This window comes from Ceratotherium simum, chromosome 26 (assembly GCF_057802395.1).
Source record: "Ceratotherium simum simum isolate JZ-2026a chromosome 26, ASM5780239v1, whole genome shotgun sequence".
Lineage (NCBI taxonomy): Eukaryota > Metazoa > Chordata > Mammalia > Perissodactyla > Rhinocerotidae > Ceratotherium > Ceratotherium simum.
In genome coordinates, this window is record NC_141925.1 from 33634228 (window position 1) to 33649190 (window position 14963).

The window sequence follows — 14963 nt, forward strand, 5'->3', positions numbered from 1 at the left end:
CCTTTTCCATAAATAGGTTGGCGTTCCTTGGTTTCTCTTTTTCCTAAGTTAGATCACGTCTATGCCTGCTACAGCCCAAGTCCAGGCTGCCATCATCTGGTGCAGTAACCAGAGAGCTCTTTAACATGGGAATCAGAGTGTACAATTTCCCAGTTTATAACCCTCCCACTAACGTTTAGAATTCAATCAAGCTGCTTACTGTGGCTCATGGTTGGAGGGAGAATTATTTCCCTCCAGTTATTTCCCTCTCAAGGTTCCTGGTTTGAACCATCATTATCTGGTCGCCCAGCCTGTTAGGTCCTCTGTGCTGTAGCTTCTGCTGGCCTCTGGTGTATGCCCCACGAGTGTGCCTGCTCCCTGAGTGGAGGCCGCACTGACCCCAAGCACCCATGCTTCTTCCTACTTCATGGCCTTTGCACCCCTCCCCTGCCTGGAATGTACTTCCTGTGGGTTTGGTGCTTCCTACTGTTCGGGTGTCCTCAAGCGCATGACCGCAGAGGCCCCCCTCTCCTGCCTGATCACTGCGTCCTCTCACCCTACTCTGTTTTCATAGTGCTCAAAACGGTCTGAATTTGTCCTAGTTGATTGTTAGGAGTTCATTATCTCTTTTCCTGCTAGAATGGATCATCGTGAGGGCAAGAGCCTTTTTTCTTCTGTTCTCAGCCATGTCCCAGCATCTGAAACTGCGTGGCACATAGTGTTTGCTGACTGAGTGAATTGGCATGCAAGAAAACCTTTACCATTCCTGTTTTTAATTTCTTGAAAAGATCATCATCTTTGTCTGGCAAAAAGTTGAGAGTCTGTCAGTGGAAGTAGAAGTAGGGTTCTGTGAATGCAGAAGGAGGTTGAGTCGTGGCGGGAGCAGGGTGTGGCCACTGGTGAGAGGGCTTCCTATCCTGGGGCCTGGAAACTCCCTGGAGGGCATGAAAATGTGCGTGTACACAAGTGGCTTTTGGGGGAGAGGATCCAATTCCTTTAGAGTCTCAAAAAAGACACATAACCTGAAGAATTTAAAAAAGTCTGTGCTCTGCCTCGCCCTGTCCCCGGGGGTGGGGGGCAGAGTTTGTGTCTGTACAGTGTCTGAATGCTGCTGTCTTTTTTCAGCACTGTTCCCCAGCTCATTACTCCCCAGCTGATGGTCAAGTTGGCTGAGGATTTCTTTTTGTATTGGATTGCTGTTTTTTAATTGGTTGGGGTATTGACGGTTGAACCAGCTCATGCACATACACGGAGCCTGTGAGATCAAGTAAGGGTAATTCTGTTTAATGACCTAATGAACTTTTAGGAACACAGACTTAGCAGACATCATCTTTCCGTTCAGATCAGGATATATTGACCATACCTATGTCCTGATTTGTTCAAATGTCGCCCCATGAGGCCTACCTTGACACTTAAAAACCTTTCAGATTGTTCACCACTCTGTGTTAAATTTTGACATGGTCCAAAAGTGCTGGTCTGGACCAAGATTACCCTGGAGAATAAACTAAGGCTCTGCTTTCTTCATCAAGAAAGTCTTCTACAGAAAAAATGTCAGCTGAACTAGACAGTCTGTCTGGTGTGTAGTCACTTTACCTTCTGGCACAAGTTCCTTGTCGCAGATAAAGCCTGTGCTTTATTAGCACTGTTCTAGCTGCTATGTATGCTGCACTCCGTAATTTACAACATAAGTTTTTGTCTCTCTTATTTATCGACTGTGTTCCCCCTGCTGCATGTCAGCTCAGTGGAGGGAGTGGAGGGAGAGATCTTTGTTTTGTTCACCAGTGTCTCTCAAATACCAACAACATCATTTGGCAAGTTATTGGTTCTCAAACATCTGTTGAATGAAGTGGTTAATTTTGTTGGTTCTGTTGGCAGTAAAGATCTCAGGATCTCACGTGTTGGTGTAACTCAGTGGAGTGAGCAGCTCTGTTTGGCCTCTTTTCTCTCCTAGGTGGACAATGCTTACTGGCTGTGGACTTTCCAAGGACGCCTTCTGCAGAAGAACAACAAGGATCGCTTCTGCCAGCTGCTGTGGAGACCTCGGCCCCCAACACTCCTGAGCCAGGAGCAGATTAAGGTCTTGGGTCCCCACCAGGTTAAGGGACGTGGAAGTGATTGTGAAAGAGAAAATGCAGTTCTTTTTTCCTGTTACTGTTGGGGTGGTGATGAGTGGGAGTGGAAACGTGACGTTTATGGGGCCCCTTTGAAGGGATGCAAGAACAATAGGAAGCAAACAGAACAAGATAGTGAACTTAGGTTTTCAGGGTAAGGCCATGTCAGCACCGTGCTAGGAAGTTTGCATGAACTGAGGGGCAATGAAAAGGTGCCAGGGGCTGTGAAAACATCCTCTTAGGGTTAGGAGGGACCCGCCTGTGGGGTTTACATAATTATGGTAAGAGGTGCTGATGGCATTAGGGCAAAGCTAAGAGGAGAGTATAGCCCCCAGGAAAGGGAGCAGCCTCAAGGATGGGAACCTCAGAGAGCAGACACTGAGTGCTCCTGGGAGGCCGTGTTCTGTTCATCTGGGAGGGTGTCATTTCCTGTTGGCAACTTCCAAGATTACATTTTTGGTTCTTGCTTTGAATGTTTAAATCCTGAGTGACTTGTCTCTGTTTTCAGCAAATTAAAAAGGATTTGAAGAAATACTCCAAGATCTTTGAACAGAAGGATCGTTTGAGCCAATCCAAAGCCTCCAAGGTTAGCCTGGTTCTAGGACTGAGGATACGCAAAGAGCCCCCGGCCCTCCCTGGGGAGTGGGGCCAGCAGAGGGCCAGTGTCAGGCTCTGGGAGGAGGGTAGTGTCTGCTCAGGGAGAGTCGTTTCTCCAGGCGGGGAGAGTCTGGTGGGGGCAGCTGTGGGCCTTAGGGCCTGACTGTAGCCCTCTTGGTGGCTGGCTTCTCAGATACGGTGGGGGTATGTGGGGGGCAGTGTTAGAGGAAGAAGATGAGACCAAACACACCCCACCATTCCTGTCCCGAGTCTCTTTAAATAAAGTAGGCCTTACATTAGGTGGGGTTACTGCTGACCACGTGTCATTTTCATTTGTTCTGTAACTTTACCCCAACTCTGTACATAGGAATTGGTGGAGAGAAGACGAACCATGATGGAAGATTTCCGGAAATACCGGAAAATGGCCCAAGAACTCTATATGGAGCAGAAAAATGAACGTCTCCAGTTGCGAGGAGGTAATTTTATTAGCCAAAGATACATTTTTAAAGCATATATTTGCTAAAATATTTTTCTTCTCTGCATCTAATTTCCCAAGTTTTTCAGTAGAGTGTTGTCTGAAGATTCTTAAATTATCAAAGAATCGAGAGTTTCCTGCTGCCTACAGTTTCAAGTCCATAGTCCATTGCTGTGTTCACACTGGCCTCTTGGCTGGTGTGTGTGTGCATGTGCGTGTGTGAGATCCAGGAGGTTGAATCCACCAGCACTGGTGTGGCTCCTGCATGTCTGCACGCCCTCATAGCCCCTCCTCCTGCTTCTCCTCTTAGGCGTGGACACGGACGAGCTGGACAGCAACGTGGATGACTGGGAGGAGGAGACCATTGAGTTTTTCGTCAGAGAAGAAATTATTCCTCTTGAAAATCAGGAGTGATCCGAGAGCACTGTGGTAAGACTTTTTCAGACAGGAACAATTAATATCTTCTTGGTTATTTTTTCTTTTCTTTCTGTTATCCCACAAGTTAGAAAATATCTTGTTTAAGGTAATGTGTGAAATTTCATGAGTTCAAGGTTAGTAAGATCCTTGCATGTGAACTGGCGAGAGTAACACGCAAACCCTGGATGTCCGGAGCTGGGGCTCCTCATCTGAAAGCTCCGGGCCTCCAGCTCCGGTTTCAGGAATGGCACCTTTCAAGCAGGGTTTTGTTGTGGATGAGAAGGAGGGCCGGGGCAGACACTGGGCGGGTGATGTGACATGCCTGGAGAAGAGGAGGACCATCCCCAGGCGGCTTTGTTAGAAGGCCTCGGTGTGTCCAGCAGGGAGGAAAGATGGGCATTCCCGGCCATGGTGCCCAGTTCTGGTCAGTCCCAGTCGGTGCTAAGACCAGAGCCTTCAGAATCCGCTCAGGTGTGGCAGGGAACCAAAAGCTTCTCCATAATGGAGAAAGGATCCAGAGGTTCTGCACCTCGAGCTGACGTGAAGCGGGGGAGGTCTGGGGCTTTGTGTGCTTTGGGGCGTCCACGCAGTGCTGTGCTCAGGGCAGGGAGAGGCTCACAGCCCACCAGAGTAAATGTGGTAGTTCCTCAGGCGTGGTCTCCTCATCAAGGCTGCTCCCCACGACGTCCATTCATCTCACAAGCATCAGACTAAAGCAGGTCTTCGGTGTCCCTTCCACCTTTTCTTTTTTTTTTTTTTTTTAAAGATTTTATTTATTTATTTTTTCCCCCCAAAGCCCCAGTAGATAGTTGTGTGTCATAGCTGCACATCCTTCTAGTTGCTGTATGTGGGATGCGGCCTCAGCATGGCCGGAGAAGCAGCGCGTCGGTGCGAGCCCGGGATCCGAACCCGGGTCGCCAGCAGTGGAGCACGCACACTTAACCACTAAGCCACGGGGCCGGCCTCCACCTTTTCTTTTAAGGTTGTGTGGTGTCTGCGTGCTGTACCTGCTCATCGGGGGATGACGGTGGTGGTGACTGTTCCTCATGTTCACTTGTCATGAAGGTGCAGGACAAAGAGTAATGGTTGTTCCCTTGTTGCAGCGTCACCGTGTCTCGTAGTGGACCCGAGGTCATCCTTTTGCAGACAGCCTGCACAATTCCTGAAACTTCCCCTGTGCTTTCTCCTGCTCTGGACTGTGACTGCACCTGGATTCTTCCACCTCCACACATTGTTGTGCCTTTTAACCCCTGGTGTCTGCACTGGGGGAGGTTTTAAGGCACTGCTTTAAATTTTTTCTTCTTTGGGTTTTTTTTAGTTACACCACCAGTGTTTGCTACTTAGGCTCTTTGATGCAGTGCTCCAGCAGGTGCTTTTCCTCCTGCCGTGGGTGGTACTTCTGAGGTGCACCATCCACAGCTGAGCGGTTTCCCTGCAAGGACCCTTACTGTCCCGTGTGTGAGGGCCAGTGTTGCTGTGTCCTGGACGCCAGCAGGGAAGCAGGGCACTGCTGTGTCCCCGAGTGCTCGGAGGGCAGTGCAGCAGGGGCTCCCCCGCCATTCAGGGTGTGGCAGGTTCTCTCAACAGGCTGAACGTGGAAATAAAAGCAAACCTGGATGAAAAAGCTGTCTTTCTCCTCTTTAAACGTAGATAGCGGCCTTGAATTTTGGTGCCTCTCCCCCTCCCTGCCGGCAGTAACGGCTGCTGCTGGGCTGGTTACGTCCATCTGCCACGTGCATACGTGGCGAGGAGGGAGACACCCACCCTCATGGTCTTGTCTGCATTTTCCTCTGAGCCCTGTAAAGTGACTCCTCAGTCAGTCCAGGAAACAGTGTCTTCATGTTCTTGTCTACGCTCGTCATTTCACCTGATGAGAAAAAGGACCCTTTAGACTTCTCCGGGGAGTTAGACAAGTTTGCAGACTTACGTTGAGAGCTGACATGGTAGCCACTATTATACGGCTTTGAATATTTAACTTTTTTCCCCCTGCTGAAAAGGGAGTGAACAAATCCATGTAATTTCAGCCCATTTTTGTTCGCAGTGTCTTGCTACCCATCAGTGCCTTGTGAGATTGCAGTTTTTTCCGCCTCTTTTTCTTTCCTGGAACCTGGAGCTTAGTTTAAAAAGCAGCGAAGCACGGAACAGGCACACTCGAAAGTCACCACTGTGACATGTCCAACCCTCAGTGTTTTGGGATTGGAGGAGGATCTGTCATCCGTGGGGCAGAAGACAGGCGGACGCCTGCAGCCTGGTCAGCTAGTGCTGAAGCGGTGCTGGTCCTGTGGGCTTCCAGCAACCGTGTTTGCAGGCTGCCTACCGCAGGCTCGTCCTCACGAAGGCCCCGGGTCCCCCGGGTGAGGCAGGCGCTCTGTGCTTCTCCTTTCTCGTGAGCCTTAAAATTTCTCTGCGTCTGTGCTTTCTCCACAGTCCTTAATTGTTGGGTCCTGCCGGTTAGCACATCTGCAGGCCTTGTCAGTGCACATTCTACAGTGATTCTTGTTTGCTCTCGTCTGTAAGCTTGAGTGTGCCAAGACCTAGTTTTTCTAATTTCATGGCAGTAAGAAGAAAAAGGCACACGGTTCTATCATATTAACAGATTATTAACAGAGCTTTCAAAAATTTTTCACTGTTTTAAACTTGCTAGTTGTAATCGTTTTACATAACTTGTAAATAAAAGAATTTCTGAAACACTTTTGCCTGCTGTAACTTATCCGCTCCCGTTTCCCAGGGCCGCCTTGGAGAGAATTTCTTGACCCAGCCTGTGGATGGGAAGAGGTGGGCAGAGTGTCCCCCAGCACTTTGGCTCGGGGCATCTGGGTGGGTGCTGGCCGGGTCTTGGTCGTTTATCCAGGAGGTCAGGATGAGGGGATTTGCCTTCACGTTGTAACCCATAGATCTGGCTTCTCCAACAAGTTCCTGGGTGGGTCGGAGGCCGGAGCCTTCGTGGAAGGGGGCATGGAGGTTCAAGGGATGCTCCTCCCTCTCTCCTCGCCTCACCCACGTGGCATGGAAATCTTGGGCCGCATCATTGACCTGGATGCCAAAGAGGAGGGTGTGGCCACGCGCAAACACGTCCTGAGCATGCTACCATGTACGTGGTTGGTCAGTGCTGCTGGGCCGGGCAGACTTGAGAGCTACAGTGACCTTGAGCAAGCAATTTACCCCGAGGCCCAGCCCCCTCTGCTGTGCTGGGCATCTGCGCCCCTTTCCGCTCTGGTGGTTGGATTACTCAGTTTAACTTCGTGGATCCAGTCTCTCTGATTGTATCAAAATGCAGGAGTGAATACTGACCCCAGCTCTCAGCAGGGACGGTGCTGTCATCTGGCACTGGTTGGCTGCACGACCGGGCAGGTGCAGCCGGTGTTGGTTGGTTCATGGTGACTTACCTGGGGACTGCAGTGGAAAAGTTGAGCGCAGCATTTAAGCAGTAAATGCACCTGGTGGTTAATCTGAGTAAGGCCTTGGGTGCGGTACGGACTGAGCATGGGAAAGGGGCTAAAACCCTTTAAGGATGTGTCTTTGGGAAAAAGCCCTGACAGCTGAGATGATTTCATTAGCTGTTAGCTGGTGGCGTTTGACCCCCCTCTGGGGGGGAAGCTCCAAGGCTGACCTTGGCCTGCTCTGTGAGGGCCCCTGGGGTGGAGGGGCAGCACCTCTTAGGCCTTTTCTGTGGCTGCCCCCTCTCCTGGGCTGGGCGGGAGAGGAGGACCCCACCCTGCAAAACTGTCTCCTCTGTCTTCTCTCCCAGTGTAGCTCTCAGGCAGGCTCACCTGTAGACCAAGTGAGGCAGCAGAGGAACCCTGGGTTGCCATGGTGTTAGATGAGCACGTAGATGTGAAGGCTGGACTGGTGCCTGGTGCTCGTCCCCGTGTGCCCAATGTGCAGCCGGCCTGTGCCCACTGGGGCCTGGGCCACCCAGCTGCTCGGGGCGTGCCTGAGCCATGTGGGCAGTCCCGGTGTCACGTAGACAGTTAAGGACCAGCTGGGCTCCCGGGGGACCTGCTGATGTCACTTGGGCGGGGTGGGTGGGGCAGAGCTGACTCGCAGACAGATCTGTCAGCAGCCAGGGTAGCAGGGAGCGCATCCTTGGCTGGCCACATGCCCTCCTGCCCTGCCGCTGGCCCCTCCCCAGCCTGGTGCAGCCCGGCCCTGAGGGAGATGGAGCCCAAGGACCAGCAGCTCATGGTGAGCGCCCTTCCTTGCCTCCCCTGATGGCCCCAGGGATGCGCATCCCTGAGGCTGCCTCCTCCCTGCTCCCTACCCGCTGCCTGCAGCACCAACTAGGTACAGTTGAGGTCTCTGCCCTCAGCTCCCCCAACCCAGGGGTCTCCAGCCTTCCCTCACGGAGACCTAGTGACCCCCTGCTTGCCTACCTCCTCACCCCAAGCCCCTAGATACCCCCTTCATTCCCTGCCGTCTGAATCTCATGCCCCAGGGAGCTAAGGGCCTGGACCAGGACCCCCAGGTGGGGTGGGCACCGCGTACTTTGGCCCAATCCAGGCCCTGTGAGGCCTGATCAATCCGTCTGCTGGCCGACTTGGAACTGCAGGCCATTTGACAGTCGGGTGCTGAAGCCAGGGACTTGCCCCCAAACTGTCAGCTGGTTACAGAGAGACCTCAGTCCTGACTGCCCCTGGGGAGAGCCATGGCTACTGTTTCTGCCAGGAGGAACTTGCGCATCCCACGGATGAGAGAACAGAGGCCCAAAGGGTTGCACTGGCTTGCTGGGGCCCACAGCTCATATGTGGTCGAGGTGGATTTGAGGCCTGGGGTTAGCGTGATCCCAGAGGGCCTCCTGTGGAACTCCCTAAGAATGGGGGCAGGGCAGAGAATGATGGCAAGCAAAGCCCATGGAATTCCTACTTGCGAAACCAACTTTCCCTCTGAAAGTGCTCACGTCCTGGGTGAAGGTTTGGGTCCCTTCTGGTGGTGGGTAAAACAGAAGTGACTGAGTGAGGGGTTAAGACCCCTTAGCAGCTGTGTGGCCTTGGGCAAGTTACTTCACCTCTCGGTGCCTCAGTCTCCCCATCTGAGACTCAATGAGGGTAACAGGAAGGACAGTGCTCCTCTCAACTGTCATTGTGAGGCGTGAACATGTGCTGCGTGTTAGGAGGTTAGCGCCTGGCGGGGCACTTGGGGTTCGGTGGCCTTGACTGCTTCACTAAGAGCGTGGAGCTCACGAGGTGCGGGGGGAGGGGAAGGAGGAGCAGGAGAGAGCATGGGCCGGGGGGTCTCTGGTGTACTGGGAGAATCAGCAGCTGCCGTGGTGTCCTGCCCACAGGTAGTGCTGCGGATCCGCCCACTCAGTGACACAGAACTGGAGGAAGGAGCCACCGTCATCGCCCACAAAGTGGGGAACCAGGTGAGGCTGTGGGGGTGTGGGGAGTGTGTCCACGGGGTCGCAGAGCTCACCCTTCCCGTGCATACTTCACCTGTGTCACTCACTCACTCACTCATTCAGTCATTCCTTCAACAAATGTTAATGTCGAGTGCTCACCATGGCTGGGGCTGTTGCAGACATGAGTAGAGCCAGGAGGCAGACAAGGACCTGCCCCACCCAGCTCACTTTCTAGTCGGGGGTTCGGGGCAGACAGATGTTGGGGGAGTTCAGTGCCACAGAGAAGAAGAAAGCATGGCAGAGGTGGTCCCGAAGGCCTCTCTGATGAGACATGTAAGCAGCACCTAGAAGAGGGGAGGCCAATGGTCTTTGGGAGAGAGGGATGCTCCAGGCCCTGTTGCAGGAACGGGCTGGGCTCGGGGCGGGCGAGCCATGGGAGCAGGAGACGGCAGGGAGGCCAGCGCAGTTTTAGCAGGTCCAGGTCCAGGTCCAGGTCTCGACCTGTAGTTTTGAGAAGGGCGGCAGGAGTGGGATGGCGCGCTGCCACCCTGCCGAGGATCCCTGCTCCTCGGAAACAGGCTCAGCTTAGACAGGTTGATGCCCGTCATAGTCGCCTGCCAGAATAAATGCCAAATTTGGGGGAAAACAAAATTTTGTCAAGTGAATTGGATTTTCGCATTTGTTGTTAGAAAGGCAGCTTTAGTGAGGAATTGAGTGTTGTTCCTAGGAGCATGTCTGCACTTCAAAGACAAAGGGCCCTGGTGTTGGGGACCCCTGGCTGACACTGCACACCGGGATTGGGGCACCCAGTGCTGACCCGGCAGGTGAGGAGCTGGGGGGGCAACGCAGCGGGAAGATGAAATGGACGGAATGTCTGGGGTGGGGGTCAGAGAGGCTGGGGTGAACCAGTGCTGAGTTCATATATAACTAAGCAATAAAACAGGATAGAGCTGTTGTAAAATCGAGGGAAACGAGTTTTGCAGGAAAGGGTCTGGCTTAGCCACGAAGAGTGCTATGTAGTTTTAGTAGGGAAACAGCATTGATCTAACTAAATTCTCGCTGTAAGTGCTCCGGGAGGCGGGGCACGGGAGCTAACCCCTCGGGATGCTGCAGAGAACTGACACGCGGATTCAGGACACGGCGTGTGCCCGTGTTATTACATAGAGACAGGGTATTGAGTGTGTAATGTTGGGGCAGCAGGGCTGCACCCGCTCACAAGTCTTCATGCTCAAACTGTGTGCCCCTCACTGATTAAAATAACAAAAGTTAGAGGAAGAAGGGAGGACACTTTAAATAACTTTTAAGACCCATAATTTGCTGGAATCGATGGTGGCTCTCAAAGTAGTCTCACCACTAGTCCCCAGACCTTGACTGACTGACCTCCTCCCAGGGGGCTGCCCCGCCGTCCCTGGGTCAGGACCTCCAGTCCCATCTGGTAACGGAGGCCTCAGGTGCACCCACGTGTGGGTCAGAATGCCCCTTTTGTCTTGCCTCCTGCTGTTTGCCGGCCACACCCCTGGGAGATGACCTACCACACCTGAAGACAGCGTCCCCTGCTGGCCCCAGTCCTGGCAGGTCCGTGGACACCCAAGGCTGTCTCCTCAAGTTGAGGATACCTTTCTCCTTAGAGGGAGAATGTCTCCCAATGCCCTGGCTTTGGGGATCGTGTGAATCTAGGCAATTAGGACACTTCTGGATTTCATGGGGGAGGGGCTTGGGCTGGGGGGATTGAAATTAGACGAGTGCATTGTGAGAAAGGAAAACTGTGTTAGCAAGTTGACCTCAGGTTTTCTGGTGCCACAGCCCCCTCAAAATCTCGAGGAATGTTGGGATTTGGTCACTAGGCTCCGCAGAAGAGTGTTTCAAAACGATATGGGGATGTGCATGTGGGTGACAGTGTGCGGTCACAGGTCCCCCTGGATCCCTCTCCACCTGCGCACCCCCCCCCCTTGTCCTGTCTGGTCTGCCCTTCTGGGCATGTGGGCAGGAATGTCTTGGGGCCATTTCAGAGCCCACCTCAGGCCTGGCTCCCAAAGGCTGCCTTGCTGTGTGCTGTACAAAAGACGCGGCCCACTTTTTAAAAATTGAGGTGAAATTCACATAATATAAAATTTGCTGTTTTAAAGTGAAGAATTCAGTGGCATTTAGCACATGCACAGTATTGTGCAACCACCACCTCTATCTAGTTCCAGAACATTTCCATCACCCCGAAAGGGGACCCCGCACCTATTAAGCAGTTGCTCACCATTTCCCCCTCAGCCCCTGGCAATACCCACCTGCTTCCTGTCTCTGTGGGTTTGCCTCTTCTGGATGATTCACGTGAGTGGGATCCTACAGTGTGTGGATTTTGCCTCTGGCTTCTTTCACCAGCATGACGTTTCTGAGGTTCGTCCATGTTGTGCATGGTCACTTTCTCTCTTAACTTTTGATTTTGAAGTAACTTCAGAAGACTAAGCAAAATGCTGCAAGAACCCTACAAAGAGCTCCCCTCTTCCCTGTACCTGGGTTCCCAGATGTGAACACTTTTACCACGTTTGCTTCGTCCTCCTCTCCCTCTGCATACACGCTTCTTTTTACTGGCCCGTTTCAGCGTGAGTTGTGGACATAATACCCCTCCACACCCGAATATTTCAGTGTGCATTTCCTCAGAACAGGAACGTTCTGTGACCCCAGTACAGTGAGAAAAATCAGGAAATTAACATTGATACAGTCTCACCTAATCTACAGATGTATTCACATTTTGCTGATTTCTCTCCGTAATATTATTTATAGCCAAAGGAAAAAAAATTTTTCTCTAGTCCAAGACCCAGTGCAGCTGGTATGTTTTGAACACGCAGTGCTCAGTGCTGTGCACATGATCTCATTTACCCCTCATAGCTGTGGGTTCTGGTATTACGTCCACCTTACAGATGAGAAAACCGAGGCCCAGAGAGGTGAGGGAACGTGTCCAAGGCCTCCCAGCTGGTGATGGGTGGAGCCAGGGTTGGAAACCAGGCTTCGGGCTCTGGAGCCTCAGGCCCCAGGACTGGGCTGAGAGCCCCCGATTCCTTCTCCAGCTCAGGGTTGGCCCACAGCGCCACACAGGGGAAACTGCGTAGAAGGGGCCGCCCCTGAGTCCTCCTTTCCTCAGATCCTCTCCATCACTGGAAGGAGAAGAAAAGCATAAAGGAAAAGAGAGTTAGCTTATGTCATGGAGAAGGTCCTGGCTAGAAGCTGGGCCAGGCCTCAGGGGGCTGCTCCCAGCCCTGCCTGACTCCCCAGGAACCTCTGGGCAGCCCTCACCTCTTGGGACCTTGGTTTCCAAAGCTGTGGACCAAGGGAGGGGTCGGGTGGGTGGCCAGGTCAGGGGGCTCTTGGTCAGCCCATTCATGCCCCCTAGGACTCCATGGCTCCTCCCTGGAGCCTGGCCCTGCAGGCCTGGATGGGCAGCTGAACCCTCCAAGCCCCTCAGCAGACAGGAGCTCCTTGCACAGTAAACAGAGCTGACTGGTCTCTAGCAGCCTGACCCCCTCCCCTGGGAAAGGCTCTTTTGAACCTGCCTGTCCCCGGAGGTCCTGAAACACCGCGCTTCGTAATCACATATTTATGTGAGATGGAGGCCCCGGGAGGGGCGACCCGGGCGCTCAGAGAAACGAAGGCGGGGCTGGAAAGCTTGGGTGGGTCCTTTCCTTCTCCAGGTGCCCGTGGGCCCCTACTCCTCCGTTCTCCCCTTTCCTTTGGGTGATGCAGCCCCCCGAGCAGGAGGTAAAGAGGTGGGGCATGGACATACGTACTCAGGGTTGTGGGGAGAGTGCAGCAGCAAGGCTGCCCACTCAGCAGTTGACAGTTTACACTGCCCCTTCCTGTCCCTCGGTCCATTACGTCGTCAAAGGCCCGTTCCTGTAGTCACTGGCCAGCCAAGGGTGTTGTGGTGGGAGGGGCTGTTCACTAGGACCTCAGCCCCCAGGGCCCGACTGCTGGCAGGAGTGCTGGGTGCTGTGCTGGGGCGGCTGTGGATTCAACGTTGACTGGGCGCCAGTGCGTGAGTGCTGGGGGGTCTGGGGGGCTTACAGTCAGGGCTGTGGGGTGCAGTAGCCAGGAGATGCTGCCCCCTCAGATAGAAAGCAGAGAGGCTGCCTGGGGCTGAGTCCCCCCAGTCCCTCTCCTGGCTGAGCACAGAGGCCTGTGGCCCTCCTCGGACCCAGACCAGGCCCTTGGATGTCGTCGAGGGCAGGTGCCAGGCCTGGGGTCCTTCTGGGGGCGTGGAGCCTGTCCTGCTTCTGTGAGCAGCCCCTTCTCTGACCCCTCCCTCTCACTGTCCATAGATGGTGGTGCTTATGGACCCCGGCGAGGACCCTGAGGACACACTGCGCACACACCGGTCCCGGGAGAAGACCTTCATCTTTGACACTGTTTTCGACCAGCATGCGTCACAGGTGCCCGCCCCACCCCGCCTACGGCTCCCCTGGGCCAGGCTGGCCATGGGCGTCTCACCAAACCCTGAGCCCCCTTGGGACGACTTGGTGGCCAGGTAGTCTTGTCCATGATTTCTCACAAGGGTCTCCCTGATGAATGAGGAGATGGCGCTTTGGGTGATCCCAGGGGCAAGGAGCAGGAGTCCCTGTCCATGGGTGCAGTGGGCGACCAGGTGCCCTGGCTTTACAAATGTTCTCACTCATCCATCCATCTGTCCACCTGTCCGTCCGCCCACCCATCCCTCCATCCAACAAAGCACTGTCCTGTCCACCCTGTGGTGGGAACACACTTCCTGCCCACAGGGCTCCCATCCCAGCAAGGGAGACAGACAGTGAGCAGGTAGATACAAACAGATTGCTAATAAGTGCTGTCGTGGGGACCAGCGAGGCACGCGGTGGTGAGTGGAGCCTTTCTGAGGAGGCGCGTCTCAGCTGAGACCTGAGGGAGGAAGGAGCCGGCTGAGCAGAGGAGGGAAGAGGTCCAGGTGGATGCTTTGGCATACCTACTTTCTGAATGAAGAGCCTGTGGCTCCGCAAGGTCACACAGAGGCCAGAGTCAGGTCTTACTCCTCCTCCCCACCTTTTACTGAGGACAGAAGGCTGTCCGGTATGTCACCTGACCCTGGCCTGTGAGAGGGGCCTTGTCACCTCACGTTGCAGAGGGAATCCCGGGGCTGAGGGCAGACTACACCGAGTGAAGGACACTCACTCCTGAGCCCGGTGGAGCAGGATTTGAACCCAGGCCTGCTGAAGCGGGAGTGTCACACCACCAGGGCGATGAAGTCTGGGGGATACTGGGCCCCGAGACAAAGCCAGGGAGGGACGCAGGGCTCCATGCTGACTCAACCCTGTGCCCAAGTGACTTTCCCTTCCCACGAGGCGTGGGAGCCCAGGGAGTCCCCTTGCACTCTGTACCACGTGCAACTGCCAAGACGCTCTCCTTGTTCTTGACTGCAGCAGAACCAGTCTCCCCAAAGCTAGGTGACTTAGATCCACCACTTACTGCCTCTCTCATGGTTGTGTGGGCCAAGGAGGATCAGCTGGGCAGACCCTCACAGGGTTTTAGTCATATATGGGGGGCAGCAGTCATCCAAAGGCCTGACTGGGCTGATGTCCAAATGGACCCCTTGCTCGGCTCTCAGAGGACTTGCTGTTGGCCTGGAGCTGGCTGGGCTGTCACCTGGAGCCCCCACATGAGGCTTCCCTGTGTGGCTTGTGCTGCCTCACAGTGGGATGACCTCAAAGCTCTGAGAGGGTGAGCTGGAGGCTGCCAGAGCTCTGGCGGCTCAGCCCACAGCTGGCATGGCACCACTTCTGTCATGCTCTACTGGCCAAGCAGGTCACCAAGGCTGGCCCAGCCTCAAGGGAGGGAGTTGGACTCGAGTGGCGGGAATCTGCAGCCTCTTTAATCTACCGTGCCTTCTTTTCCTTCACGCCTGGCAGCTGAGTTAACACGGAGAGCATCTCAGGGAGGGCCTGCTCAGAACACACCGGCCACCCGTTGGCACTAGGAATGTCCCCCTCCATTCAGGGCTGTAATTATAAGGACGGATGGGCTTGGCACGGGCAGGCCCAGCTGCTGTCTGGGCACA

General features: G+C 54.1%; 2 protein-coding genes across 2 annotated transcripts in view; both read left to right on the forward strand.

The window, feature by feature from the left end:
• The window catches only part of EIF3B (eukaryotic translation initiation factor 3 subunit B), a 32623-nt gene extending 26354 nt beyond the window's left edge, over positions 1 to 6269 (forward strand). Inside the window, exons 15-19 of the mRNA XM_087417476.1 lie at positions 1931 to 2056; positions 2599 to 2676; positions 3055 to 3163; positions 3473 to 3591; positions 4683 to 6269. Of these exons, the coding sequence (XP_087273602.1) occupies positions 1931 to 2056; positions 2599 to 2676; positions 3055 to 3163; positions 3473 to 3576 (417 nt within the window). The 3' untranslated portion in view covers positions 3577 to 3591; positions 4683 to 6269. The remainder of the gene's footprint in view (positions 1 to 1930; positions 2057 to 2598; positions 2677 to 3054; positions 3164 to 3472; positions 3592 to 4682) is intronic.
• Positions 5751 to 14963, forward strand: part of LOC101405986 (kinesin-like protein KIF19) — a 65760-nt gene continuing 56547 nt past the window's right edge. The window contains exons 1-6 of the mRNA XM_087449234.1: positions 5751 to 5933; positions 6308 to 6354; positions 6474 to 6670; positions 7712 to 7764; positions 8861 to 8941; positions 13222 to 13332. Coding sequence (XP_087305360.1) covers positions 5751 to 5933; positions 6308 to 6354; positions 6474 to 6670; positions 7712 to 7764; positions 8861 to 8941; positions 13222 to 13332 — 672 coding nt within the window. The remainder of the gene's footprint in view (positions 5934 to 6307; positions 6355 to 6473; positions 6671 to 7711; positions 7765 to 8860; positions 8942 to 13221; positions 13333 to 14963) is intronic.